The sequence below is a fragment of the Sander lucioperca genome, chromosome 1 (genome assembly GCF_008315115.2).
Source record: "Sander lucioperca isolate FBNREF2018 chromosome 1, SLUC_FBN_1.2, whole genome shotgun sequence".
Classification (NCBI taxonomy): domain Eukaryota; kingdom Metazoa; phylum Chordata; class Actinopteri; order Perciformes; family Percidae; genus Sander; species Sander lucioperca.
In genome coordinates this window covers 45,761,578-45,788,178 of record NC_050173.1, presented here as the reverse complement: position 1 = coordinate 45,788,178, position 26,601 = coordinate 45,761,578, and the positions used below count along the sequence as shown (strand labels likewise).

Here is a 26,601-nt window from a genome sequence, read left to right as displayed (position 1 = left end):
GCTTATTCTCAGAGAACGAGATGTCATGACCCAATAAGGCGGTGAAACGATGGCGTTAGTGTCGGTGTTGCCCAAGGTCTCCGTTTGCAGCCGTTGAGACTGCAACACAACCCCGCAGATTCCAAACCAAAACGGTTCAGAAGTGTTTTCAAATGTCTCCGGTTTAGAGGCTCGGAAACGCCAGAGCAGGGGGAATGAGAGGGGGAAACGCCAGAGCAAGTGGGAATGAGACGGGGAAATGCCAGAGCAAGGGGGAATGAGAGGGGGAAACACCAGAGCAGGGGGAATGAGAGGGGGAAACGTAGAAAAAGATATTCATTTTTAAAGCAAAAAGTAGTAATGTAAATGTAGCCTTAGTCTGTTAATATTTAACTAGAGATGTTCCGATACCTGAACTTGCGTATTTGGCGATACCGAGTACCGATCTGATACCAGTACGTTAAAAAATACATATATTTTATTATTTTTAAATCGCTTTATACCAGTATCCCTGTACGGATGTGATATGATTGCTATCTTTTTTGAAACATGAACAAATACAAACAGTGAATGCCATCAACTTTCTTTTACCATCCAGTTTGACAGTCATAACAGAAAAAGAACATAAATAAACCACTTTCAAGTAGATTTTCTTCTGGGCTAAATTACATGGTATTGGATCGGTGCAAAAACTCCGATACTTACCGATACCAGCATTTTAGGCGGTATGGGAGGCTTGTCAGGAACTGATATTGCTATCGGAACATCTCTATATTAAAGAAATAAACTTAACCGCACACGTCTGGACTTTTCATCTGTGTTGTGTCAGATCTGAGGGAGATGGTGAACACCTTACTGGAGGAGAAGAAGAATTTTGTGTGTCAGATTCATGAACAGCAGAGACGAATAGAAGAGCTGACTGCACAGGTGAGGAATGACAATTATACAGACTGTAGAGCCGACAAGTAGATCCGACCAGGCAATTTGATTGGTCAACTACACATTAAGAACGTGCACAAATCAGCATGACGGCACACCATGCTCATCACTAAAAATATATCTTTGCCATTTCTATGTCACCTTTACAGAGTTAAATCAAAAACTGTTTTTGAAACCGTGATATTCATTAAAATAAATCAGGAACCACAGTTGAACACTGAAACTCTCCAACATATTTATATAAAGTGATTAATCGGATTAAACAACTTACTGTATACGGACATACAGGAGCTAACTCTATTGATAGAATTTTTTTTGAGCAGATATCTTAGTTATAACACGATTGAGCTAGCAGAGCAAGTATGTGTTTATATGTGCGGTATTTATTTAGTTTGGGAAATCCCACAAAGCTACAAAGCTAACGTTAGCTTACTACTAAATGAGGAACCACAGTGAAACTGTCCAACGTATTTATATAAAGTGATTCATCGGATTAAACAACTTATTTTTTACTTTAATTATTTATTTATTTTTTTTTACAACGCTCTGGAGTTAACTGTTACTGGAAATTTGGATAACATCAGCTGTGCCGGTGACTCAGCGCTTTGTTAAAAATAGCTGCTACATGTGAAGTTTGTGGATGTACAGGAATTAAATCTGTCGATAGAAAAAATGTTTTTTTCAGCAGATATCTTAGTTATGAAATTATTGAGCTAGCAAAGCAGTTTCGTGCTATATGTGTGGTATTTATTCAGTTTGGGAAATCCAACGATCTCTACAAAGCTAACGTTAGCTTAAGTTGGCTGGCTGACTAAACAGGGAGGGACTAGAAATCATCTCTGTTGCTTTTTATTTTTTTATAGTATGAATACAGTTTGATTATAACTTTTATTTTGTTGGCAACCATTATTATTGGCATATTATTGGCACTTCAGTGATGGTAACGAAGCTCGGCGCAAGCGCTTCGCTAGTCTAGCCCCTTCACTGTTGTGCCAGTATTGATGTTAAATCACACCTTTTCAAGGATTGTGGCTTTGAGTAACAATCAGTATCAACTTGCTGTTGTGCATGTTCTTTCTGCCAAGAGTTCTTGCTTTTGTGTCATAAAATATCCCAGCTTCCAGTCTGTGACAGATACCAGGCTGTGAGTCCTACTCCGTTAAAAAAGAAAAAACGAACATTTCTGTGAATGTTGTAGATGCGTGCCAGTGCCTGACTTTTATTTGTTGAATTCTCTTTCACTCTTTGCAGTCAGAGAAAGGTCAGGCCGAGATGAAGGAGCTTCGAGAAACTAATGAGAAGCAAAGTAAAACCATCAAGAGATTTAACAGAGGTGAGTCACAACACGCCCGAAACTCTGGGAGGTGTTCACACACTGACTGAGGATACAAAGGCTCCAACCAACATCACAACAAGTTGGCTTGATGGTTCAAAACGAACATGAACTATGAAACATACAGTACAACCATTTTTTAGTTTAGCATGTTGTGTTAGTCACAACATTTGTATCAACATGCATTAAGTATGCTGTATGTTATTGTGTGTAAAGACTCAACGCATAGTGGATTTTTACACAGTACAACTGAATATGAGAATTATTTCACCCCACAATCACTAAAGTAAATATTGGACCCATTTTTCACAAGCCACATATTTCCAGAATTTTTTGACACTAACATTTTTGACACATCATTGTTCACACATCATTTTTCCAGACCTGTTTCTGTCTCAGGATCTTGCGAGATCTGGCAACACAGATAAGCTAACGTCAACTAACGTTCGCCAATGCCACAGATAATTTTCGTAATGCTAAATGTGGCTCTTAGTGTGTAAATATCTAATGTTAGCAAAAGAAAATATTAATAAATTATACATATATAACTTTTAACCCATCCACATGATGTTGACTACACTTACAAACGAGGCCATGCCCATTTAGGAGACAGGAAGTGCGTTTCATACCTCTGGCACAGCGTCTAATGCGCTATCTTTAGCTGTAGAGAATCTTTGATGATAATATTAGCACGTTTAGCAAACAAGCTAACATCATAAATGTTGATAACCAAACAAACTTTGTGAAATGATCCGAATAAAATAAAGGCAGGGATTCTCCTGCCATTATAACTTTTAGGTGCAGCACCCAAGCCGTTTTGGGTACCACCTAAGCCGAATGAATGTAACTAAAAGACTTTTCTCAGATCTAATGACTGTAGATGGACTTCTTTAGCAAGTTTTGTCTTTAAGCTTCTTGAGGGGTATTTATTTATTATCTGCCATAGCTTTTCCAAAGTTTTAGACACACATATGGTGATAATAACGGTCCTAAATAATGTGAGAAAGGAACGCAAAACTACCACAAAGGGACACAAACCGACGCTAAATGAACACAGAGACCCAAAACAACCTCAAAGAAAACATAAATGACCAAAAAGAGACACGCATGACTACACAGAGATGCCAAACAACACAAAGAGACAAACTTCCACAAAGAGACTCAAAATGCATAGGAGAATTGCATTTATTTTATTGAAAAAAGTTAACATTTTCCTGAGGAAGGACGCCTAAACCCCCTGCCAGATACACGCACATAAGTCTTCCACAAAGCCAGGGAAAACACTGAATAAAGGTTAAAGGTACACTGTGTAGTGTTTTAAGTATTTTATTAGCTAAAATCAATGTCTTCATTAATAAATATGTCCTCATTGGTATAAAATGACCTCTGCCAATGATCTGACTTATCCTCGTAAGCGAAGAATTTCTTATCTGTATTTACATTGGACGGACAAGTCCAAGGAGGCTTCCATGTTGTTCCGCCATTTTGAAAAACTATAATGGCTGAGAAGGACATAAAGCACTAGCCTACCTGTCTAGCTAATCCACAACGCGTTTTCGTTCAGAGCCAGCGTCACGTGACTGAAACCAGCTGAGATGGAGAAGGAGATCAGTGAGAGGCAATTGGCACTGCCCTGGCAAATTTGAAAGTCTGCACTGCACTTTAGTTCATAATGGACCATCATACTTATGCCGAGCCACAGGAGAAGGAATCCTCGTCACCAAAAAAGCTAAAATTGGAAGACATGTTGTCATAGCTTCTTGTTACATAACAGCTACCGTAGTTGCAACACGCATTTGAAAAAGTGAGGTGCTAGAGAGCACTATTCGTTTGAATGCAAAATACAATTTCACTGCTAAATGGGAGAAATTCCTACACAGTGTACCTTTTTAAATAAAAGACATCAATGTATATTAAAAAGAGCTGCTAATGATAATAATTTCTTTGTTCAGCCTGATGTAGTCTGTCTCTCTGCCTCTGTAGTCTCCGTGATGGCGGCGCAGGAGTACGACGGGATGAAGGAGCAGCTCGACTTGGAGCAGAGCCTGAGAGTCAAAGCTGAGACGTATGCGCATGAGGTAAAGAAACGATTGCAGAAACACGTCAAAGGGAAAATGATGCATTCACTGTCACATAGAGTGCAAGAGAGAATGCAGGCGTGCTTAAATATACAACCAGTGTTCATATGTTTGTATCATATGCTTAAAAAAGGATCTGTATGTCCAGAAACATGTTTGAACCGTTTATCAGTGTTTTAAGCCCCCAACGTCTCCTTCCTGGAAGGCACTTGGATTAGGCAATGGTTATGGTTATGGTTATGGTTAAGGTTAGGGTTAGGGTTAGGTGCCTTGAAGTCAATGGTCACAGTGCTGCCTGGAAGGAGACGTTTGGGGCTTAAAACACCATCGAGCGTTTGAAGCGTTTGCCCACAAGGGGGCGGAAAAATGTCAAAACAAGCTGACAGCTACACAGCTCCCACAGTATCACAAGCAGGGCTTGAATTTACTGTTTTGATCAGCCAACATAGCAAGTAGATTTTTAAAGTTACTAGCCAATCAGATTCTCCACTAGCTTCATGTGTGTTAGCTAGTAAGCTAACTTTACTATTTGATTTGATTGATTGTTTCGTGCTGTTCCGTTCGTCTTCTCTGTTTCAGCGTAGCTCGTAATCGATACCGCGCACACTAGGCATGTAGCCAATGGTCGTCACAACATAGTGTTCATGGGAAATGTAGGATTAGTGCTACAAGCACTGTGTGCCAGATAAAGGTTACAGTTCCAAGCCAAACACACACAAAACTGCCCAAATTTCACAGCGGAAAACAAACCCATTTGGAAATGTTTTTGTAACCTGCTGATTCAAACAGACACAGAGTTTTTTGCTTCATTCATCACCGGCCAAATTGGCTAGTAACTTTACAATGTAATAATTGTTGGCGGGTTGACGGGTTTCACTGATCACAAGTTTAAAGACTTGTTAGTTATCACGTTAGCAAACAGTTGCACATCAAGCAGACACAGCTACATTCATTCATTAACTTTTAGATTTAAAAAACTTCCCTCCAGCTGAGAAAAACGATTTATCATGGAAGTAAACGTATATATAAATATATTACAGAACAAACAGAGCTACGTCATGTTCTGCATTACGTGCGTAACCAGAAGTGAAGTAGCGTCTGATTTGAACCCAAACCACGTTCTTTTTCTAAATTTACCTAAGTACTTTTTGTGCCTGAACCTTATCAAGATGCAACCGTTATGTTCTCCAGTTTGATACGGACGGGAAACCGCTCCTGTGTGTCGAATTTCCTGCAACCGCTAGGAGCGCTAATCTATGAAACGCTCCTGTGGGTCGTATTAGCGATTAGGAATAAACAACCTATATCGTTGTATGGTCTGGAGGACTTGTTGTAATCCCCACGTTATGGCATAATCTACGTTTTCCTCAGTTCTGAAACTATTTTGCGACTTCAACTCTCCATTCTGGTGAATTTAAAAAGTTGTGAAGTGATGCTGCTGTGATGAACACTGACCTGCATTGTTGTGTTGCTAATTGATGTGTGTGTTAATAACCTTGTGCCTCATAAAGGAATCTGGTGTTTACTGACCTGAAAAGTGAAAAAGAGCCTGCAGGAGTGAAACAGATTGATGGGAAAAATTGGGAGGTAAAAATCTAGAAGATGAAAGTATCTTTCCCCTCCTCTCCTTCTGTCCTACTCTCTTTTTGTTTTGGCCTTCTTCTCCTGCTCTTCCTGTCCTTCCTCCCTACCTCTCTCTCTTTCCATCCTCCTCCTCCTCTTCTTCCTCCTGCAGATGCTGGTGAAGCAGAAGGAGGCCAACAGGCAGAGTATGCTGCTGCTGCAGAGTGCCGAGCCCAGCATTCAGCTTCTGAAAGCTCTGGAGGACGTCGCCGCCGTCACCAAAACGCTGGAGGAGGAGCGTCTGCAGCATCAGCAGAAGGTTAGTCTATGTCAACCACGTTTCATTTCCGGGATTGCTCCGTTGCCGCCGGAGATTCCGCCGGATGTCCCTCATTTTCGCCCGGATGTCCATTCCCTTCCGCTTTCTTTGTGTTGCCGTTCTAAACCGGTGGATTTCTGAGGACTATGGTTAACTGCTCCTCAGATCTCTGCAGGGTAAATCCAGACAGCTAGCTAGACTATCTGTCCAATCTGAGTTTTCTGTTGCACGACTGAAACTACTTTTGTACACACGTTCCACCAAAACAAGTTCCTTCCCGAGACTATTTTACAGAGGCACCGTGGCTCCATCCAGCGCATAGCGCCGCCAAAGACAATTGTGATTGGTTTAAAAAAATACAATGTTAAATGAAGTATGTATTATCTGTAAGTATTATCTGTAAGTAAGTAAGTATTATCTGTTGACACAAAACAGTAACTTGAGCTATTTAAATTAGCTGATACATGGTTAAACCTCATTAGCTCATTAGCATCGGTGTGTGTACTTCGTCCACAGCAATCCCACCAATCGCTCCTAAAACGTCCCAGTAAGAGAGGAAATGCTGTAAACATATTCTTTGTTAATCTTTACAATCATTCTCTGAAAGAACCAAGCAGGCCTGTCTTGTTGCATGAACCGAATTGTCTTCAAAACTTGCTTTTTAAGTTGATGTGTTGAACTTTTTTAGCAAAGTTAGTAGTTTTTGGTCAACAAACTAACTAGCTGTTTCTTTAGCTGCTAAATGCTATTGTATATGCTCCTATAAAGGGCCGTAAGGCCAAGAGCAGCCGCAGATTCAGCTCATCATTTGATACTTGGTTGATTAAAGCCGCTTTACGGTGAGCTCAGATTCAATGAAGTTAAAAGAAAATTGTTGTAAGAGTAAAAGTAAATTAAATTGTTGTTTGTTCTCTGCTACAAGATACTCGATACTCGATACTCTATGTCTATGAAGATTCTCAATCATCAATATTGTGTGTGTGTGTGTGTGTGTGTGTGTGTGTGTGTGTAGGTGGCGAGCCTAGAAGCCCAGTTGGAGCAGAGCTGTGTGAAGCAGCAGCTGGAGGCGCTGCAGAGGCAGCTGGAGCTGCTGGAGGAGGCCAAGAAGGAGGTGGAGGGACGAGTGGAGCAGGCAGAGAAGAAGAACGAGGAGCTGGAGAACAGAGGTGGAGGCACACACACACACACACACACACACACACACACACACACACACACACATACACACACACACACACAATATTGATGATTGAGAATATTCATAGACATAGTATCTACCTATCTTCCTTACGCACCTGCTGTTTTCATTTTAACCCTGAGACAGCTTTAAAGGGTATTTCTGACAAACACACACACACACACACACACATGTAAACAAAATGTAATTAATTTGCTTTAAGGTTTTCATTAAAGAGTGCAGAGCAGAAGTGAGGATAATCTTCCTGTCATCCACGCATACAGGAAACCAGACATCACACATGTGTGTATATATATATATATATATATATATATATATATATATATATATATATATATATATATATATATATATATATATATATATATCTCCACACACACAACAGAACACATAAGGAGCTAAAAAGTGGTGTGTTGTGGCTTTCACAAAAACAGGATTTCAGGCATTATTTTTTAAATTTTAATTTAAATTTAAAAAAAATTTTTATTCCACAATAAAATACATTCCACAAACAACAGAACAAGTACATGACAGATCAGGTCTAACCGTCAATTAACAACCAAACATCAAAATGTAAAAGAAATATAGAAGAAAAGAAAAAAAGAAAAAAGAAATGCAAATAAATAAATCAATAAATAAAAACTGACAAAAATAATGAGGAGCTTGAGCCTCCTTCCTTATTGACATCTCAATTTTTTGATAAACTCAACTCATCATCTCTCAGAGTAATCAGAGTGATTTCAGGCTTTATTGTAAAATAAAAGACATTGGAACAATAAAACGACATATAAAAAAAAGAATGTTAAAAATAAAACCTCAGTAGATACAAGGTGTCTGTCGTGTTGGGTGTTGATTCCTGCATTGACTCCCAACACACTAACAACTCAACATTGATCCATCTGCTGCAGAAGAGCTGACAAACGTGCACTTTCTCCCCGCGAGCAGCGCGGCATCTGTCCGTTTTTTTAATAGGTCACATGATGTGAAGTCAGGGCCAAAAAACCCACCAACTGACTTCAAGCAGAAACAATAAAAACAGACGCCTCTTTCATGGCGTCAACAGATGGTGTGATGAGGAAGAGTCTTCACTCTGGAGTCAGACGTGGAGGCTTGAAGAGAGAAATGAGTACATTAGCCCTCGTGTTGTCTTCCTGTCCACCAAATGTTTTTTGAAAAGTTTTTTTGCTTGCTTTCTTTCCCCGCTGTTTTTGCCGCTTTCTTCGATGCTTTTGTAAACGTTTTTGTGACTTTTTTCAGTGCTTTTTTAAAAATTGTATCCATGGTCAATAAACCTAATGTATATGACATTATATCTAATTTTTTTTGCATAAAAAAGCAGAAACTATTCATTATTTTGAGTAATTGTTAAGATCAGAGGATGTCGAGTGAATCCCAGACTGTTTATATCAAAATGTAGTCAGGATGCTGTTTTGAAACCATTTAAACATTTTTTTTCAAATGCTATGAAATTGAATAAAACACCCCAAAATGCAAAATGAAATGAAAATAATTATTGATTTTACCTGCAAAGAACGTACATCCATGTTGTTTTGGGGGCAATTTGGCTGAAAGAAACCTATATCTCTGATATATAAAAAACTTTGAAAACGGGTCAAATTTGACCCGAGGACAACACAAGGGTTAGATAACATGACACAGCAGTAAACGATGCATCTGGGTTCAAAAAAATAGATTTTCTGATTCAAATCGATCTTCATTTAAATGATCTGATATCGATTCATAAAATCAGAGATCGACCTTTTAAGCCCCTGACACACCAACCCGACGGCTGACCGTCTGGCAGAAAAGGCAGTCAGACTGATCATTCGGCTCCCCGAGGTCCAAAAAGTGCCTCAGAACACACCGAAGCGTACGTTCTGCGCGTGCGCGAGACGTAATACAAAAAATTAAAACTGGAAATGACGAACGCGTCACGTGGGTCTGGCTTCTCTAGCTGACCAATAATGGCGTCTTGTTCGAAATACGATCTCGTATTTTACGAAAATAGCTCACTGAAACATGTTTCTGAAAACATTTTAAGAGAGAAATAGGCCATGCAGTCGCTGAATCTGTCTTCATTTCAGATCGACAAAGGTCAGTTTAAAAGATTTTCGTCAGATTTTGAGAGACGTTCGTCACTCATCCCGCTCGCCCTTTCCGGGTTAGCACTCCACCAATCAGATTGGTCATTGAGTCCGACCCAGCAAGTCAGGTCGGCCACAATAAAGGCCGACGGCTCCTCGGACGGCTGACAGCACGGAACACACCGAACAGACTCGAGTCACTGACCTCGCCAGACTGTCCGACGGCCGATTATCGGGTTGGTGTGTCAGAGCCTTTTAAGAGGCCCTGTTTTAAAGCTAATAAATATATTCGTGTCATATGAAACTAGACAATCTAAGGAATCCATGTCATGCTAAATGACGCTCCAAAGTGAGGCAAAAGTTTAGCGATAGAAAAACTGCCATGGCCATTTTCACAGCTGTATGACTTTATGCGCTTTGCTCTGTGCACTACCTAGCGGTGAGCAGAGAGCAAATCAACTATCATGTGTAGACGGCTTAAAGCAAGGCGCAGCGCAGGTAAACGTCGTCAAGGGTGGCAAGGAAGCTATTTCCCGTTGCTAGGTAACGACATACTGCTATCTCCTAGGTTGCGCTTTCGAATGGTCAGCGGCAACTATGTCAAAGTTGAAATAATTTGAACTTTGAACACAGCGCAAAGCGGCAAATCCGAGCTCTCCCCATAGCTTTTTCCATAAATAAATTCTAAATAAATTATAGGAAATCAATGGAACGGCTGGCGAAAAGCGGTTTTGCCGCCTATCATGTGTAGGCAGCTTTAGGCATACCGTCTCTGCATCCCACTCTGCACTACAGAAAGCACTTTTGCTGCCTCTATGTAACTGCTTTAATACAGCATTAATATTTATAATAATGCAGCAGGTTAGAGGGTTCCTTGTACAATTTCCAGCATTAGTTCTCTGAGAATCTCTTTCATATCCAAGCAAAATTGGTCTTGCATTGTTTTACTCTCCACAGTCCAACTGAAGCTATAATGTCAGGTTAAAAACAAAACTATTAAAATAACCTGAAATGATTATGTGGGGACGGCGTGAATTTCCGTCAACCCTTGCGGCAACACAGAACCACAGAAACTGAACTTGACATGAGATGGCGCTGTGCCGTGATCGCTTCTCAACGGACACTAATGGCTATATTCTCCAACCACGTATTCTGTAAGACTCAAAAACAGCTTTTAGCCGGCTGCTATCAGAACTACTAAACTCAACTACACACCACTTAACTGTGCTTTACTATGCAAATGTACATTACCACTTGATCTATTCTACTATTCAATCGCATCATCGTACGGACAAATATTCTGCTGGAAATGATTCATTCAGTTCTTTATATATATATATATATATATATTCATAGAGCTCAATTTATGACCCTGTTTTTCTATCTGTGTTTTTAAAAGGAGCAATGCTCTTTATGCTTTACATTTCTGTGTTTTGCTGAATGATACTAAAAGGAATCTTGAATCTTGAATCCGTACAGTATATGTAGCCACAGACTTCAGCGACAAATGAAAACTAAACTGAAATAAACAGGGTTTCCGCTGGGTCTTAAAAAGTCTATAATTTCAAAATGTTAGGCCTTAAAGCCTCACAGGCTTTAACACACAGGTGTTTTCAGTTATTCAGGCTGATTAGACTCTGCTCAGGTTGAAGGTGGGCCGGAGCTTGATGGGAACTTATTAGGTCACAAATTCTTTCTACCAATAAGGATGACAAAGGTGTCATTTGTCCCGCCCTAACAGGTGCAACAACACTAATGCTGCGTTCCAGACACAATTTTTAGCCCGTAAGTTACGACTTCAAGTCATGACTCACGACTTGGTAGCGTTCCAGGCAAAGTCATGACAAACCTTTCTAGCTAGTGTAACCTAGCTTTAGCTAGCGGCTACCTAACGTTGACATTAGCTAACTAGAAGATGAAAGTATCTTTCCCCTCCTCTCCTTCTGTCCTACTCTCTTTTTGTTTTGGCCTTCTTCTCCTGCTCTTCCTGTCCTCCCTACCTCTCTCTCTTTCTGTCCTCATCCTCCTCTTCTTCCTCCTGCAGATGCTGGTGAAGCAGAAGCAATTGTAACTAGCAATTTGTAGTGGGCGACATATTTTGGGCTTCATTTAATAAACTGTGTATTGATTTGATTACAATGTGCAGAATTACTTTACGTTGCCTATTTATTTCTATTTCTCTATGTTAATCACAGGCATCTGTACAGCATCAACAGGGGTCGCCATTGTTGTTTATGTGTGTGTGATGTCGAAACTTACAGTGGACTCAGGAAGATGTCAATCACTCAGTCTAACCACACCCATACAGTCCTGGAAAAGGTCCAATCAGCCACATTAACTATAAACACCTTTGGGTGTTCAGGGCCTTTTTAAAATCTTTATCTTCTAATCTTTAATAAGTTTAAACAGGTCTTAATTTCCCTACCTCTAATGCTCATTGAAATGTTCATGCAGCGCTTTACAATGTTCTTTTTTTATTCTGTGGTGTTGTAGTTCTTTCTGTCGCTAGTCCAATTATAATTCGCTCTACTACGACTACAAATTAGACCAACATGCAACTTATATTGCAGACAATCTAGACACAAGTCCTATAATGCCAATGAGGAAAATCGGGCAATTGTTTCAGACGATGTTTCCGCACTCTGACATCTGACTTATTTTATTTTTGTGACATGACACTGTCATGAAAGAGTCATAAACATTATCAACAAGTCATAAATGTTTATGACATAATGCTTCTGTCATTAAGTGTCATTCGGTTTTTGTCATGACAAGTTATGGTTAGGGTCAGGGCTAGAGTTAGAGTTAGGGTTCATGTGTTATGACAGTGCCATGTGTTCATGACACTGTCATGTCACTCTTATGTAGATACCTTCAAGTAAAGTGTTACCTTATTTTTTTATGTTGCGATATACAGTATATCATTCAAAATGATCTTAAAAAGTCAAAAATTTGACTTGGTGAAACCTGCAGAAACCCTGATAAGATAAAAAACGAATTGAAAATTCAACACTTTTATAACCTTGGTCTGTAGCGAAGGTTTTTAAGGAAGATAAAAGTTAGACATCATGACACAGCAGTACCTAAATCACCTGCGGTTTGATTAACTGCTTCCATTGTCTTCCTTCCTCTCCACAGTCCACGAGCTCCAGGAGAGCCAGGAAAAGGCCGCAGTGGCTCCCAGCACGGCACCCCCTCCCCCTGAACCTGGGGTTGCCCCACCCCCCGCCCCTCCCCCGCAGCCACCCCCTCCCCCTCCTCCTCCCCCTCCACCCCCGCCCCCACCTCCCCCCTCGAGATGCAACCCCCTCAGGTGAGGAAAGGAAACATGCGTGTTCTGTGATTACTGTACCTCGGTTACCACACAGGGGAACAGACGCTGAAGCTGAGTCAGTGTGCAGTGATCACACCCTGTGTCTGAAATCTCTCTATTTACTGCACAGTGCACTATATTTACTGTCTGCACTGTTGTTTTGAGCGTCTGAAACACAGACTGTATATAAAGACAAACAACGCGTCTCCGCTTCCTCCCACTGTACAAATGTGAAGCCCAAATTTTCCCGGATACAGGCGCCGCCATATACATTTATTTAACACTTATAGAGCTCAACAGTGTGGGTTCTGGAGTAAAAACCCATTGATTTATTCCATAAGGAGGCTGATTATCAGCCATAATGTCTAAACCATCACTGAGGTAGACTGACCACGAGCTACGAGATTGTAAAACGAAAGTTTCTGTTCCTGTAAAAGCTAGAGGTCCGTATTAAATCAACCTTGTTTTAAGAAAAACATGTTTTATTCGCAATCTTATGGATAAATACTACACTACCCACAATCCTAAGCGTAACAGCGACAAATCACATAAGACAAAGGCTATATCTACACTACAACGTTTCAGTTTAAAAACAAATATCTTTCTCTACGTTTAGGCCTCGCGTCCGCACTACTCCGACGTTTCCGAGTCTCTAAAACTGAGCCATTTGGAAACACTGCTGCCCCCATTTTTGTTTGAAAACTCCGAGGCTGCTTTGTAGTCTAGACGGGCACAAACGGAGACCTTTAATAATGATGACGCACGTCAGTCAGTCTTATCGGTTAGGTAGTGTACATACCTTTCAGTAACGGTTCCACCTCGTCGTCGCTCCAAGCTAATAAATCCCTGCTCTTACTTTTCACCGTTGTTGTTCTTTCTCCAAAGTCTTTTCTCTATTTTCCACTTCTACATCCATGATTTTCAACCGCAGAGTAACATCAGACAATCTGCTTCCTGTATACACCGGCACGCACATGCCCAGTGTGTGTAAATGGTCATGTGATATGTGTTGTCAGACGTGTTAATATGGACGGAGATTAGTTCTGCTACTGGAGCTAAAACTCTTGTTTTAGTCTCAAAACGCCACTTAAAAATGAAAACATAGTAGTGTAGGTGTAGCCTCAGTCAAGAAGAGGCTGTGTGACTAAACATGAATTCTTAATTTTTTTTGTGTGAAAAACGTTTCACAGCATTCCTACAAAATGTGCGACATGACTCTCGATTCTGTTGGGGATTTCCTCATCTGTGTCCCCCTTTTGGGACAATGTGTCTGACTCCAAATAAAAGACCTATATATCCCCGCGCATTCGTTAAATTGGAATTGCATTGATCCTAAGCAAGAGCTAAGACGCTAAGATAAAGTCAAATACATTTGTTTATGTATGTACATGTTGTTTAATCAGTCAAGCATCGGAGTTTAAATACACAGATCTGTGGGATCACAAGGCACGCAGAGACTAAGTTTCCCTAGCAACAGACAAAAATCCGGAGCCGGTCCACGTATCTCTAGACTGTCAGACCTTTTGAGCCCCGATCTATACTTCCCCTCATCTCTTATACTTTCTTTCTTGGGCCCCCTCTTCTTCTTTCACACTGGGACTGCTGTCTTCATATAACACCTGCCAGGGTGGGGGCCACTGTATTATGTCTTGTCTTCATTTGCTCTCACGCGAAGCGGTACATTCTGCTCCTGTTTCACTTGTTGTTATTACTCAATGTACTGTGGCCACTGTGACCCTAACTAACTTAAAGTTATGGCTTAAGCTAAATAAGCATACACCAAAACACACTTAGTCTGTTATGGAAAAATAGTAAGAACATTATTCTACAGTTCTTGTGTCTCTTCCCCTCTCAGCTCTCTGATAGCCATCATGAGGAAGTCCTCCAAAGGCTCCAAAGTCCCAGTGAAGACAGAGCAGCCGCCAGGTGAGTCTCTGTGCACCTTCTCAGATGTTCTCACATGTAGTACAGCAATGAGCAATATGGATACAAACTTGTATCGCAGATTAAGTCATTTCTGATTTTTTTTCTACAAATTAAATTAAGTAAATAACTACATGGGAATGTCATTTTTTTTTTAAATGAATCCAGTAGGGCCGTAACGGTGCATCTTGAATCGGTTTAATATCGCTTGTCTCATCGTACACATTTTCATATCATCTAAACCTATTATGTAGGATCTATATTAGACAATATTCCCTGTATTTTAATGGTAACCATTCAGCTTCCTCTCTGTCTCTCTCTCCAGCTGGCGAGGGCGACGACGTGAAGGCGAAGGCGGTGAACGAAATGATGGAAAGGATCAAACATGGCGTCGTCCTGCGGCCCGTCAAGAGTCAGGACAGCAAGGTGAGGATGACAAGACGTGCAGACTGAGAGGGTTTAACTGATCTGTATTTTATAGTTAGCTGTTTTCTGATGCACGGTAATAAAATACAACAAGTTGGTGCTTTTTTGCCGACAAACCGAGCTATGATCTGGTCCAAACAATCAGGCACAGCCCAACTCCAGCCCGAAAACATGGCAGCAGTTTTGGGCCAGAGCCTGATTACGTTAAAGCCTGAATTTCAACTGTAACAAAGGGCTGTACGTTCACACACAGCCCTACATTATTCATGACCAGGGCATGAAGTTAACTTTTTTGACCACCAGCCACTGGCTGGTAAAAAGTATTACTGTGTCTCTATGATCCTATCCTGTCCTATTGATGGTAGCCTACTCGTGGACATTGCGCTGTCATCACGTGCTGTAGTAGGGGGGCCCGCCTTGATAATCCTGCATAGGGGCCCGGTGTTGGCTCGTTACACCACTGCATACAAGTCATGTCAAATCAGGAGTAGCCTACGCGCACCACAACAACAACAAAACACTGGTGAATGCGCACTATAACACATGAAGTTTTTTTGTATAGTTCTTAAAAATAAAAAAAATAAATAAAAAGGAAACTTGTTTTGGGGAGAATAATACTTATTACTATTAATTCATTACTCTGGGCTGAGATTTCCTAGGAACCTTACCAAAAAGGCTCAGGATGCTGCAAATGTTGGTAAAATATGAAAAAGGCCGGTGGATTTAAGACACAAAATAATAATTTATTGAATGAATCAAATATGAACATATCTGTCATTGTCAGTGGCTTGTTGATCTTTACATTGTTAGTTAATTTCCTATCCTGGCCTGGGACACACATTCATACGGTTTAATAAAATACTTATTGGACTTGAACTTATCATTGCACTTACAATAACGAGCGTAGCTGTCCTCAATTTAGGTCATCCTGTACGTCTCATCTGCGTTTTTTCCTGCATCTACCGTGTGCGTTTGTGTGTGATTGTGTGTGTGTGTTTGTGTGTGATTGTGTGTGTGTGTTTGTGTGTGATTGTGTGTGTGCGTTAGTCGCGGGGGAAACGGAGCAGCCCCGCCTGCTGCAGAGAGCCGACAGTATTGAAACAGCAGCTGCTGACTTTAGAGTGAAAAATCGTTACAGCGTACATTGATGTTAAAATGTATACATGTTGGCAGGACGGTCTGAAATGTTTTGCACGGTCTTTCGCTGTATGTTTTGTTGGTAAATGTGAGATGTTCGAGTCACACACACGTCTCGTCTTCATATCAGAAACTAGGAAATTAACTTTACCCGTTCTCACTCCCGCTTGGTCAGTGGCTGCACATGGGACTGCTGGGATTGTGTGAGTAATGAAAATGTGATAGGGGGCCCCAGCTGTCAATCAATGTCTTCCAGTGATGCGGGCCCCTGATTGGACCAGGCCCGTAAGCAACCGTGTACCCTGCTTACCGATAGTTACGCGTCTGAATCACTCAATTCTCATTGGCTACCTGCCAATGTGGCAGGACATTAAACTAGGGCTGCAACTAACGATTACTTTCATCGTCGATTAATCTGACAATTATTTTCTGGATGAATGGATTAGTTGTTTGGTTTCTAAAATGTCAGAAAATGGCCAAAACTGTCGATCAGTGTTTCCCAAAAAGCCCAAGATGACGTCCTCAAATGTCTTGTTTTGTCCACAACTCAAAGATATTCAGTTTACTGTCTCAGAGGAGAGAAGAAACTAGAACATACTCACAGTTAACAAGCTGGAGTCAGAGAATTTTTCTTTTTTTTTTATAATAAAAAAAAAGATTAATCGATTATCAAAATAGTTGCCGATAAATTTTATAATTGACAACTAATCGATAAATCTGTGCAGCTCTACATTACTCAGACTATAAGGTCTGCATAAAAAAAACAAAAAAAAAACTCAAATTCCAGCCAAACCATGTTCGGAGAGAACCAAATTATATATATATATATATATATATATATATATATATATATATATATATATATATATATATTATTATCATTATTTTGACCCTGCATCTAACAAAAACAAAGAAGTCAAGGGTCAAAGTTCACAGCTGCCTGACAGCAGAGGTAAATAGTCCTGTGACTTTAGACATGTCAAAGCAGGTGAGACAGTACTCGTGTCACACACACAAACCCATTTTACAAGAAAACGCGTTTGTGTGTGCCAGGAATACTGTCATTTTGTCGTTGTTCTCCTCTTCTCGCTCGTTCCTCGTGCTTCTGTAAAGATCAGGACGTCAGTCAGCATATTGTCTGTAGGCTGAAGGCACTCTGGCTGATTGCTCTCTTCTCTTTCTTCCCCATGTGTCTCCTTTATGCTGCCACAGAGAGTAGCAGTAAAAGTGAGTATATTGATGTTTGCATCAATCACTGTTGTTCCCCGGGGGGGGGGGGGGGCGTTTCCCTCCCTCTGACCCCCACACACACTCAGCAAACCCTTTCAGTTTTGATCAGTAAAACACCCATCACTTTAACTTCCATTTTACATATCTTCATGGCTCATAGACTGTGCTCTGTGGTTATTGTTCCCCTCCAAGGGGCAGGGGTGATTCCAGTCAGGGGTGGTATGGCATGAAATCTGTCCAAGCAACAACACATCTGAGTCCAAGCATAAAGAGTTTGAGCAGAGGCACAGCGAATCCAATCGCCAGCAGTGGCTGTTTGAGTGTGAGAGTGAGAGCGAAGGTTTTGAGGGAAATATTACAAAATATGAACGTGAAATCAATGACAACTGCTCTCAAATTGAAAGAACACGCTCATATTATGCTCATTTTCAGGTTCATAATTGTATTTAGAGGTTGTACCAGAATAGGTTTACATGGTTTCATTTAAAAAAAAACACCATATTTTTGTTGTACTACACATTGCTGCAGCTCCTCTTTTCACCCTGTGTGTTGAGCTCTCTGTTTTAGCTACAGAGTGAGACATCTCACTTCTGTTCCATCTTTGTTGGGAGTCGCACATGTGCAGTACCTAGGTAAGGACTACTAGCCAGTCAGAAGCAGAGTATGAGGGTGTGTCCTGACAGTACCTAGGTAAGGACTACTAGCCAGTCAGAAGCAGAGTATGAGGGCGTGCCCTGACAGTACCTAGGTAAGGACTACTAGCCAGTCAGAAGCAGAGTATGAGGGCGTGCCCTGACAGTACCTAGGTAAGGACTACTAGCCAGTCAGAAGCAGAGTATGAGGGCGTGCCCTGACAGTACCTAGTAGATACCCAGAGAGAGGGGCGTGCCCGACAGTACTAGGTAGACTACTAGCCAGTCAGAAGCAGAGTATGAGGGCGTGCCCTGACAGTACCTAGGTAAGGACTACTAGCCAGTCAGAAGCAGAGTATGAGGGTGTGCCATGCTAGCAGCTAGGTGAGCATTATAACGTGTGTTCCAAAGTGACCACGTTTGTCTCTGAAGTAAAGGCTGGACTACAATAGAGCTGTTTGGAGCAGTTTGTGAACAGTGTTTTCTGTTGGAGATGGTAAGTCCCTTTGGGGTGGACTTTGGGCTTTTTCACTTTGTAAACCTATAACATGCACAACAAAGATATATATAACACAATAAAGGAAAGGGAAAAAGCCAAAAAGCATAATATGAGCACAAAACGCTGCATAAAAGAGCAGATAAAAAACAGTTGAAAACATCTGTTAAAGAGAATATGAAAACAGATGTTTTATAAAAACACAGTTATGAAATACAAATATAACAAAGGAAAATGATTTGTGTTTTTGTTTTGTTTTTTCAGCCGCCTCTAATCATTGAGGAGAAACCGCAGGAGAGCGCCATGGAGGAACTGAAAGGCATCCTGGTAAAGAGACTTTTAATCAGCTTTGTTATAGTGGTGCTGTGGTTCTGGTGTGTCAAAGCTGCTGCTACGAAAGGAAAATACTCACTCAACGTAGACACACTACAGTCCGAATGCGCTGTATACATGTCCAAACCGGAATATCCCACGTCTTAATCGGAAAATGCTATATTCTGAAAAAAAGCCTTATTCTGAATATCCAACCGGAATATGCTGTTTACATGACCTGTATCAAATTCGGAATATTTTCATATTCGGAATAATAGTGGAATATTGTTGTGCATGTAAACGTACTGACTGATGCTGTCTGGTGGAGCACGTTGTTTTAATATGGTCATAATATATGGTATCATAGTGTTTTATACAATGTTTATTTGTATGGCGTTAGATCATTTTATTTTTGTTTTTAAATGAGGATCATGACTGCAGTCAAAAGAATAAATGAACAGTAACAGTTTTATTTTGGATTTATACTTTTTGGTGTTGAAATTCATTGTCAATGATTGAAAGGGTGATAAACACTTAAATCTGAAGGTATTAGCATTTCTAATGTTGTTGAATGTTGGTTTACATGGCATACATATTTTATCCTTATAAGCAGGCACACACGCAATCTGCGGATGCAGGTTTCTGCAGAATTTTTCTCCAGATTTGAACAAATTAACACAGCTCCACCCAGTGGTGTAGTCTACGTGATATGCAGGTATACGCAGGTATACCCAGTAAGAAAGCTCCAGGATTTCCATATACCCACTTAAAATGTGCAATGGCATGTAACAACATACGGTAACACTTTAATTGAAGGTATCGACATAATCGTGATATGACACTGTCATGAACGTGTCATAAACCTTATAAACAAGTCATAAATGTTTATGACTTCTGTCATTAAGTGTCATTTGGTTTTTGTCATGACAAGTTGACATTGTTTGGGTTGTCTTGGTTATGAGAACTTGACATTGATCAAAGTGACATTACCAGAAGTTGTCTTGGTCATGACAAGTTAACATTAAATTTGTTTGGGATGTCTTTGTAATGACAACTTGACATTAACCAGGATGACATTACTAGAGGATGTCTTTGTCATGACAAGTTGACATTAAATTTGTTTGGGATGTCTTTGTAATGACAACTTGACATAACGTCATCCTGTTTAATGTCAAGTTTTCTTAATAAGGACACTCCAAAGAAATGTAATGTCAAGTTGTCATGACAAATACATCTTCTGGTAATGTCATCCTGATTAATGTCAAATTGTCATAATCAAGACAACCCAAACAAATTCAATGTCAACTTGTCATGACCAAGACAATTTCTGGTAATGTCACTTTGATTAATGTCAAGTTGTCATAATCAAGACAACCCAAACAATGTCAACTTGTCATGACAAAAACCGAATGACACTTAATGACAGAAGTCATAAACGTTTATGACACGTTCATGACAGTGTCATGTCATAGTTATGTCGATGCCTTCAAGTAAAGTGTTACCCAACATACTTCCATTATATTTTTATATATTTTGAAATGTCATCTGTGTTTTTCTTCTTTAAATAGGCTTAATAAAGGTATTTCCACCGTACAGTGGTGCATAAAAGTGTGTCAGAATGCAGGAAATTAAGTCTCAAAATATCCCTGGGGGAGGACACCCGGACCCCCCACTATGATATGCCCCCCACATTCTGGCCCATATATGGTAAATATATATAGGCCCATACATACAGTATACAGTACAGTACACCCACTACAATACATTAGACTACACCACTGGCTCCACCCCAATACAAGCAGAAAAACAGTCCGCTAAATTCCACAGATTTTCATTCTAGATCAACGCTTAAACTGTTCAGAAAGAAATAAAAATCTGCAGATTTCGTTTGGGTCGAGAAAAGTTGAGAAACAAATAAAATGCAGATTGTTTTAAGTCATCATAATGTTAATATAGTTGTATTGTATATGTAATGTATTTGAACGGTCAAATAATAAAGATTGTGGTTTTAATGATTTGAAACATATTCATTTATTTGGAGAAGAATAAAGCCGTTGTGTTTGCCTCTAGGAGACGGTGAAGCGGAGCCCCAGCCGAGGCTCTCAGGAGTCGGGGCCGTCGCCTCCGGGGAAGAAGGACAGCGAGCTGGAGGTCATCCTGAGACGCCGACGCAACAAGGCGGGAGAAGCTGGCTCCGGAGGTAAACCCACCCGGGGATGACATCCTGTGGTCGCAAAACAGGGTTCATTTAGTGTGGAGTTCTCTGGGAGAATAATACTATAAATATTGCGATTCTGTGAAACTGCCACAGATTTTGAGTTAAGGGGCCGTGTTCATTTCACGGAATTCTGTGAGATCAGGTTGGTCTAAAGCCCAGTTCAGACCAAAGATTCGTGGCGAGACCAAACCGTTTTAGAACGTTGCAGGGAAAAGTTACAGCGGTCTGAACTGGCCCGTCTCAGCTCGATGCAAACTGATCAGGTTTTGGAACGTTGCAGACCAACGCGTTTCAACTTGTCTCGTCACAAATCGTAGGTCTGGACTGGGCTTTAGATGCACAATATCCTGATATTAACAAATGACATCACAAACAGCTTTACAGAGAATTCAACTATGATAAAGAAGGTCACAATGAAATTAAAATGCAGCCTGTGTGAAGAGGTGAAGCCGGAGATGAAGGCAGCGGTATCTGCTAATCCAGCTGTTAATTATCTCGCTGCTGTGTCAGTCAATGTTCACAATATGTGGTGTTAACACTAGACGTCAGAGGTTCGACTCCCGCTGAGACAAAACCATTTCATGCTGTGAGAGAACCAGTCAGCGTGTGTGTGTGTGTGTGTGTGTGTGTACACCACAGAATGAACACCCACTGGCTGGATCTCACGTCCCTTGAATTGCATCCATGTTTCCTTCACTTGCTTCCCTTCCTCGGTTCTTAGTCCGTTCCACCGAGGAAGCATGGGAGAGAATCATGCACAGAGAGAGGAAACGAGGAAATGTGTGTTTAGAGGGATGAGACGTCCTTTCCTCTGAAGCGTCACGTGAATTCGTCAGCTGTATGAGCGGAGTTAGGCCGCGTTCTACTGCTTTCTATTCATTTTGAATTAGGCTGTGGTGGGGGTCGCCGCAGGGGGGATACTCAAAAAATGCAGTTGAGACGGACTCAACTTTTGGAGAAACTCAACCCCATGTCATGCTGCGCTGGCCAATCATGTAACCAGAGATCAGACTTGTCGGTGTGGTTCGAGGCGGTGTGAGAGTCCTGTACAGGAAACAGGAAACATCACTGCCTCTATCTCTGCCACAAGAATGTTTTAAAACATCAAACACAAGCTCTGAACTGCCCGGGAGTTTGTGTAATGTCTAAATGTTTCCTGCAACAACAAAGCACTTGCCATGTCTCGCTCGTCTCTATTCTTTCTCTCTCTATTCTTTCTCTCTCTCTCCTGTGAAATGAAGCTTCCTTTAAGTGTGGTCGGAATCGTCGAAATCTATAAACGATCTGGCGGAAAACAGTAATTGTAAAATATAAAGTCTACTTGTGCTTTGTTGGGGGGCTAAAGAGCACAACAGGACGTCAAAAAATGGGCCGTTTCATTAACCCTCCCTTCCGCCGCACCACCCTGCGGGGAATCGCCCGATCACTTTTCTTGGTGTGAATGCCCACTTAGCAACGGTTTTCAGCTGCACGGCTTCCGGGAAGGCTGCTCTCTGTATCCTCGCTCAAAGCTCCTCAAATATCTCTCCTCCATCCTTGATCCTAGCTCCTCGGGGCATGAAAAAAGAGCTTTGAGACGGCCTTCAAGAAGGAGGGCCAGAACAACTTCCGGTTCATCCGAGGAGCGTCTGGCAGAATGAAACACGACTGCTTGATTTCAAATCTTTAAAGTATTCACATTCACACAAGAGTGACGCTGGTCTGCAGACAAGTTAGTTCAACACATTCCTTTCCTTTTACAATCGGGATCAGTGAAGCAAAAAAAAAGTCAAACAAGTTTCCAATTGTACCAGCAAATGTGATCTGAACACATAAGGAAATAAACATTTATAGTGAGTTGTTTTCAGCAGTCAGTTTGCATCACAATATTCTGGTTTGAATCTGCTGTTGCATGATTGCTCTGTCATTGAAAACTAATTTCAAAAAGGAAGAAAGGACTCACTATGGATTTTTCTTTTTCCTCTCCAGATGAGCGAGAGGGCCAGATGAGTCACGTGTCCTCCTCAGACAGCCTGAATGGGAGGCGCACCAGCAGCGATTCGGGCAAGGACCCCGATGGCCCGGCGGGGCTGAGCGTCCCGGTGGACTCGGGTGCGGGTCCCAGGGTTAGCCCGGAGAGACCGGGGCCCGCCGTGGCCCGGAGGAAGAGCTCCGACTCGGGCAAAGAGCCCCGAGTGGGCTCCTGGCAGGAGAGGAGGTCCTGCAGCTCTCTGTCAGAGAAGGAAACCGCGGAGTCTCCGGTCAGCAATGGCTGCATCAACAGGTGGAGCATTTGCTTTATTCACCAGCCAAAAAAACATGGAGGTAGAAGAGACAATGAATAGTCCAATGGTAATCAAACCAAGCTGTTGGGCAAATGTAGAGCCGAACAGAGTACGATTGAGACAATACAAATGCTGCAAACAAACAAAAACTGTATTAAAAGAAAATAGACCAAAAAGAAACCAAGATGTAGCACATAAAGCAAAATTGAAGCGTATCTAGGATATACAGAAAGTGCAAAAATATATCATAACAAAAAAAGATGAGGGCTGTAGGTTGATGGTCCGTCCATCAGCTTACACAATATTTGGTTGGATCTCTGACCTTTGCCGTCTGTTTGTCCCTGCTCCACAGTGTGGGGGACGAGGATGGAGATGCGACTGAGACGCGTGTCCAGTCCAACGGAGTGGAACACAGCCAACCTGTCGAGGACGCACACGCCACCCTCTGCGCCGGCCCAGTCAACGGCAGCACGGACGCCGAGTGCTAGGATGGAGTCAAAAAGGATCCCAGGCTTGTTTCTGCAATCTGATGCATGCATTTAATTGGCTGATGTGAGAGCGATGTCATCGGTGTTTACTCTCAGATGAGAGAGGTTTGAGGGTGCGATCACACATTTGCCTTTTTTTGCTTAATGGGTTAGAACCTGAGTGAAAAAAACTTTGTTGTACTTTTGTATTATTTTCAGATTTACACCAACCATTTAAAAACTAACCAGGGGCCTGTTAACACGACTGGCATGCGGCTAATTTATTTAACAGGTCCGAGCATTTCTGATTCCTTTTCCTGAAGCTTTTTTTCACCTCTCTGTGTGTCGAAGAAGATCAATATGAGTGCAAGTTCAGATGTTCAAATGTCATTGTTCTCTCGTGGACAAATTAGGCTTGTTCGAGATGAGCCAGGTCTGCGCAGAATTGATCACCGGCGACCGCCGCCCAATGCATGCTGGGTAGATTTGTGTCCGACTAGATCCCGACTTGCTCTGACGTCATGCACACGTTGGCAAGGATGGCCTCACGAGATCAAGGCGGCCGCAGATCCAAAACGATGTTTGCCCAAATTCCTACTCAAAAAAGCGATATTACTATTTTAATCATATATAACCTATAGACTTTCTTAGCTCATCTTGAACGAGCCTATTAACTCAACTGAAGTTGGACTTGCTGCAGATAAACTGTTCAGAACATACTTGATGTGAACGCACCCTAACTTATCCAGCCATTGTAGAAGGCAGCCCTACATCTCTCCAAACAAACTGCATCTGACTGTCGCTTATCAATAGTTAAGAGATATTCGAAGGATTAATCTCGCCGGCCTAAACCTGTGAAAAAACACCTGTGGAAGTTCATGAATTTGCTGGTGAAATTAAAGAAATACAATGAATTTGAGAGTTAATAGCTCCCTTTTTCTGCATTTTACTCTGTTTTTTTTCAGAGTTATCCAATATTTATATATGGCTGCTTCCCCTTTTATCTTATTATCTCAGAGTAGGTGATTTGTGTTGGCCAATGAAGGAGATTTAATATGGTGAACAAGCAGTATAAATAGTCCATTGTCTTAAAAAAAAAAAAAGTAAAACATGCACCAAGATTTAAAAGAAAAATGTCAAATGTTTAATGCAGTCGTTGTGGGATTATTATTGTGATAGGAAGTTAGAAAAAACTAAATTCTGATGCAAAAAAAGTTTGTAAAAATTGCATTTTTTCCTTGCTTTATAGCGTTATACTTTCAGGCTTCTAAAAGTTATTCAAATGAAACAATAGAAAAGGGTAAATATTACTTTTTTATTTGAACTTCCATGTGACCTACATGTATCATACAATTAAGTGAAATGTGAAATTATTAAGGGTTGAAGGTTTTCAAGTTCCATTCTACGTGCAAAAGAAGGCTTAAAGTACCCCGAATAATCAGAAACGGTGCATTCAAAGTGGGGCTTTCTACAATGGCGGATATTCTAAGTTAGATTTGAGATTATTATCTATCTGCTGTATGGTGAGTTCTTTTCTTCGAAGATTTCTGAAAACAAACCTGTGGATCCTGGAGGACAGGCTGACTGAACTGTACGAGGGAAGCTGTGCTTTTTGTTTTTGTCGCACAGAACCTCAGTTTTTCTTCAGACACTTCAACTTGTACAATGACTGCAGAGCTTTAGGTTGAAGTTTGGTTTTCTATTTGATGCCCAAAGGATGTGTTCGGTATCACTTTGTGTCATCAGAAGGAATGCACCGTCTCCAACTTCTTCTGCTTCTCCTTCTTTACTCCCAGTTGTAGCAGGGCTGCACACTTGATTTATGTATAATCACGTGTTGTTATTAGCTTCATCAGTGGCAATATTGAAACACAGTTTGCTTTGTTGCAAACAGTGTGTTGAAACGTGCTTTTCCTTCAACCACTGAGGCAGATTTTCTCGATAAGGGCTGGGACCAATCAAACAAGTTGAACTGCAAAACTCAAGCAAACTGAACAATTCAATACCGATATTAAATGTAGTATTTGGATTAAGAATCAGTGTGGTAAATATGTCAATGCACAAGATTAATCCTAAACACAAATTAGGATTACCACAGATTGTGCGACGTACACTCAGCAAAACAAAACCGTTGGATGGAACTAACATACGGATGGTTTAGCTGTCTTCATCCTGAGTGTGGCATTAGAGGAAAGGTCACAGTGTTATTTAATTGAAATGGGTTCATCCTCTGGGGAGCAGGTATTTAATTGAATTTCAAGATAATCTGACGCTTAAAGGAGAAATCCGGCACAAAATGAACCTAGGGGTTAATAACACGTGTACCGCGTCGACCGTTCTCTGGGATATGTTTTCATGCTAATCAAATGTGACCAGTTTTATCACAAACCGCTAATTAGCTTATAGCGCTAGTCGTTGGGCTACGGATAAAGTCAAAAGAAATCACTATTTCTATACCACTAACAAGGCTCAAAATAGCACCACACTTCCACGGTAGCATAATGAGGGTCCCTACATGGAAACTGAAGCATTGAGAACTTCGTAAGTGTACAGATGGTTTAGAAAAACAGTACCGTTCACTTATACAGGCGGGCACCATCTTGGGACAGTCACGACCAGTCGATTGACGAACGCCGTGCAACGTGCATTCCGTTCAGCTCACGTTGCAAGAAATCCCAGAGAACGGTGAA

General features: G+C 41.1%; 1 protein-coding gene across 2 annotated transcripts in view; it reads left to right on the top strand.

Annotated features, from left to right (window-relative positions):
• The window catches only part of shtn3 (shootin 3), a 55,311-nt gene extending 30,863 nt beyond the window's left edge, over positions 1-24,448 (top strand). Inside the window, exons 5-17 of one of the 2 annotated variants that reach the window (XM_031317083.2) lie at positions 809-906; positions 2,170-2,251; positions 4,235-4,329; positions 6,065-6,211; positions 7,224-7,377; positions 12,632-12,806; positions 14,662-14,732; positions 15,055-15,155; positions 17,505-17,519; positions 18,915-18,977; positions 21,036-21,162; positions 23,149-23,443; positions 23,797-24,448. In XM_031317083.2, coding sequence (XP_031172943.1) covers positions 809-906; positions 2,170-2,251; positions 4,235-4,329; positions 6,065-6,211; positions 7,224-7,377; positions 12,632-12,806; positions 14,662-14,732; positions 15,055-15,155; positions 17,505-17,519; positions 18,915-18,977; positions 21,036-21,162; positions 23,149-23,443; positions 23,797-23,932 — 1,559 coding nt within the window. In that variant the 3' untranslated portion in view covers positions 23,933-24,448. Of the gene's footprint in view, positions 1-808; positions 907-2,169; positions 2,252-4,234; positions 4,330-6,064; positions 6,212-7,223; positions 7,378-12,631; positions 12,807-14,661; positions 14,733-15,054; positions 15,156-17,504; positions 17,520-18,914; positions 18,978-21,032; positions 21,163-23,148; positions 23,444-23,796 lie in introns of both variants that reach the window. The other variant, XM_031317082.2, reaches the window with a different exon arrangement.
• Positions 24,449-26,601: the final 2,153 nt, after the last annotated feature.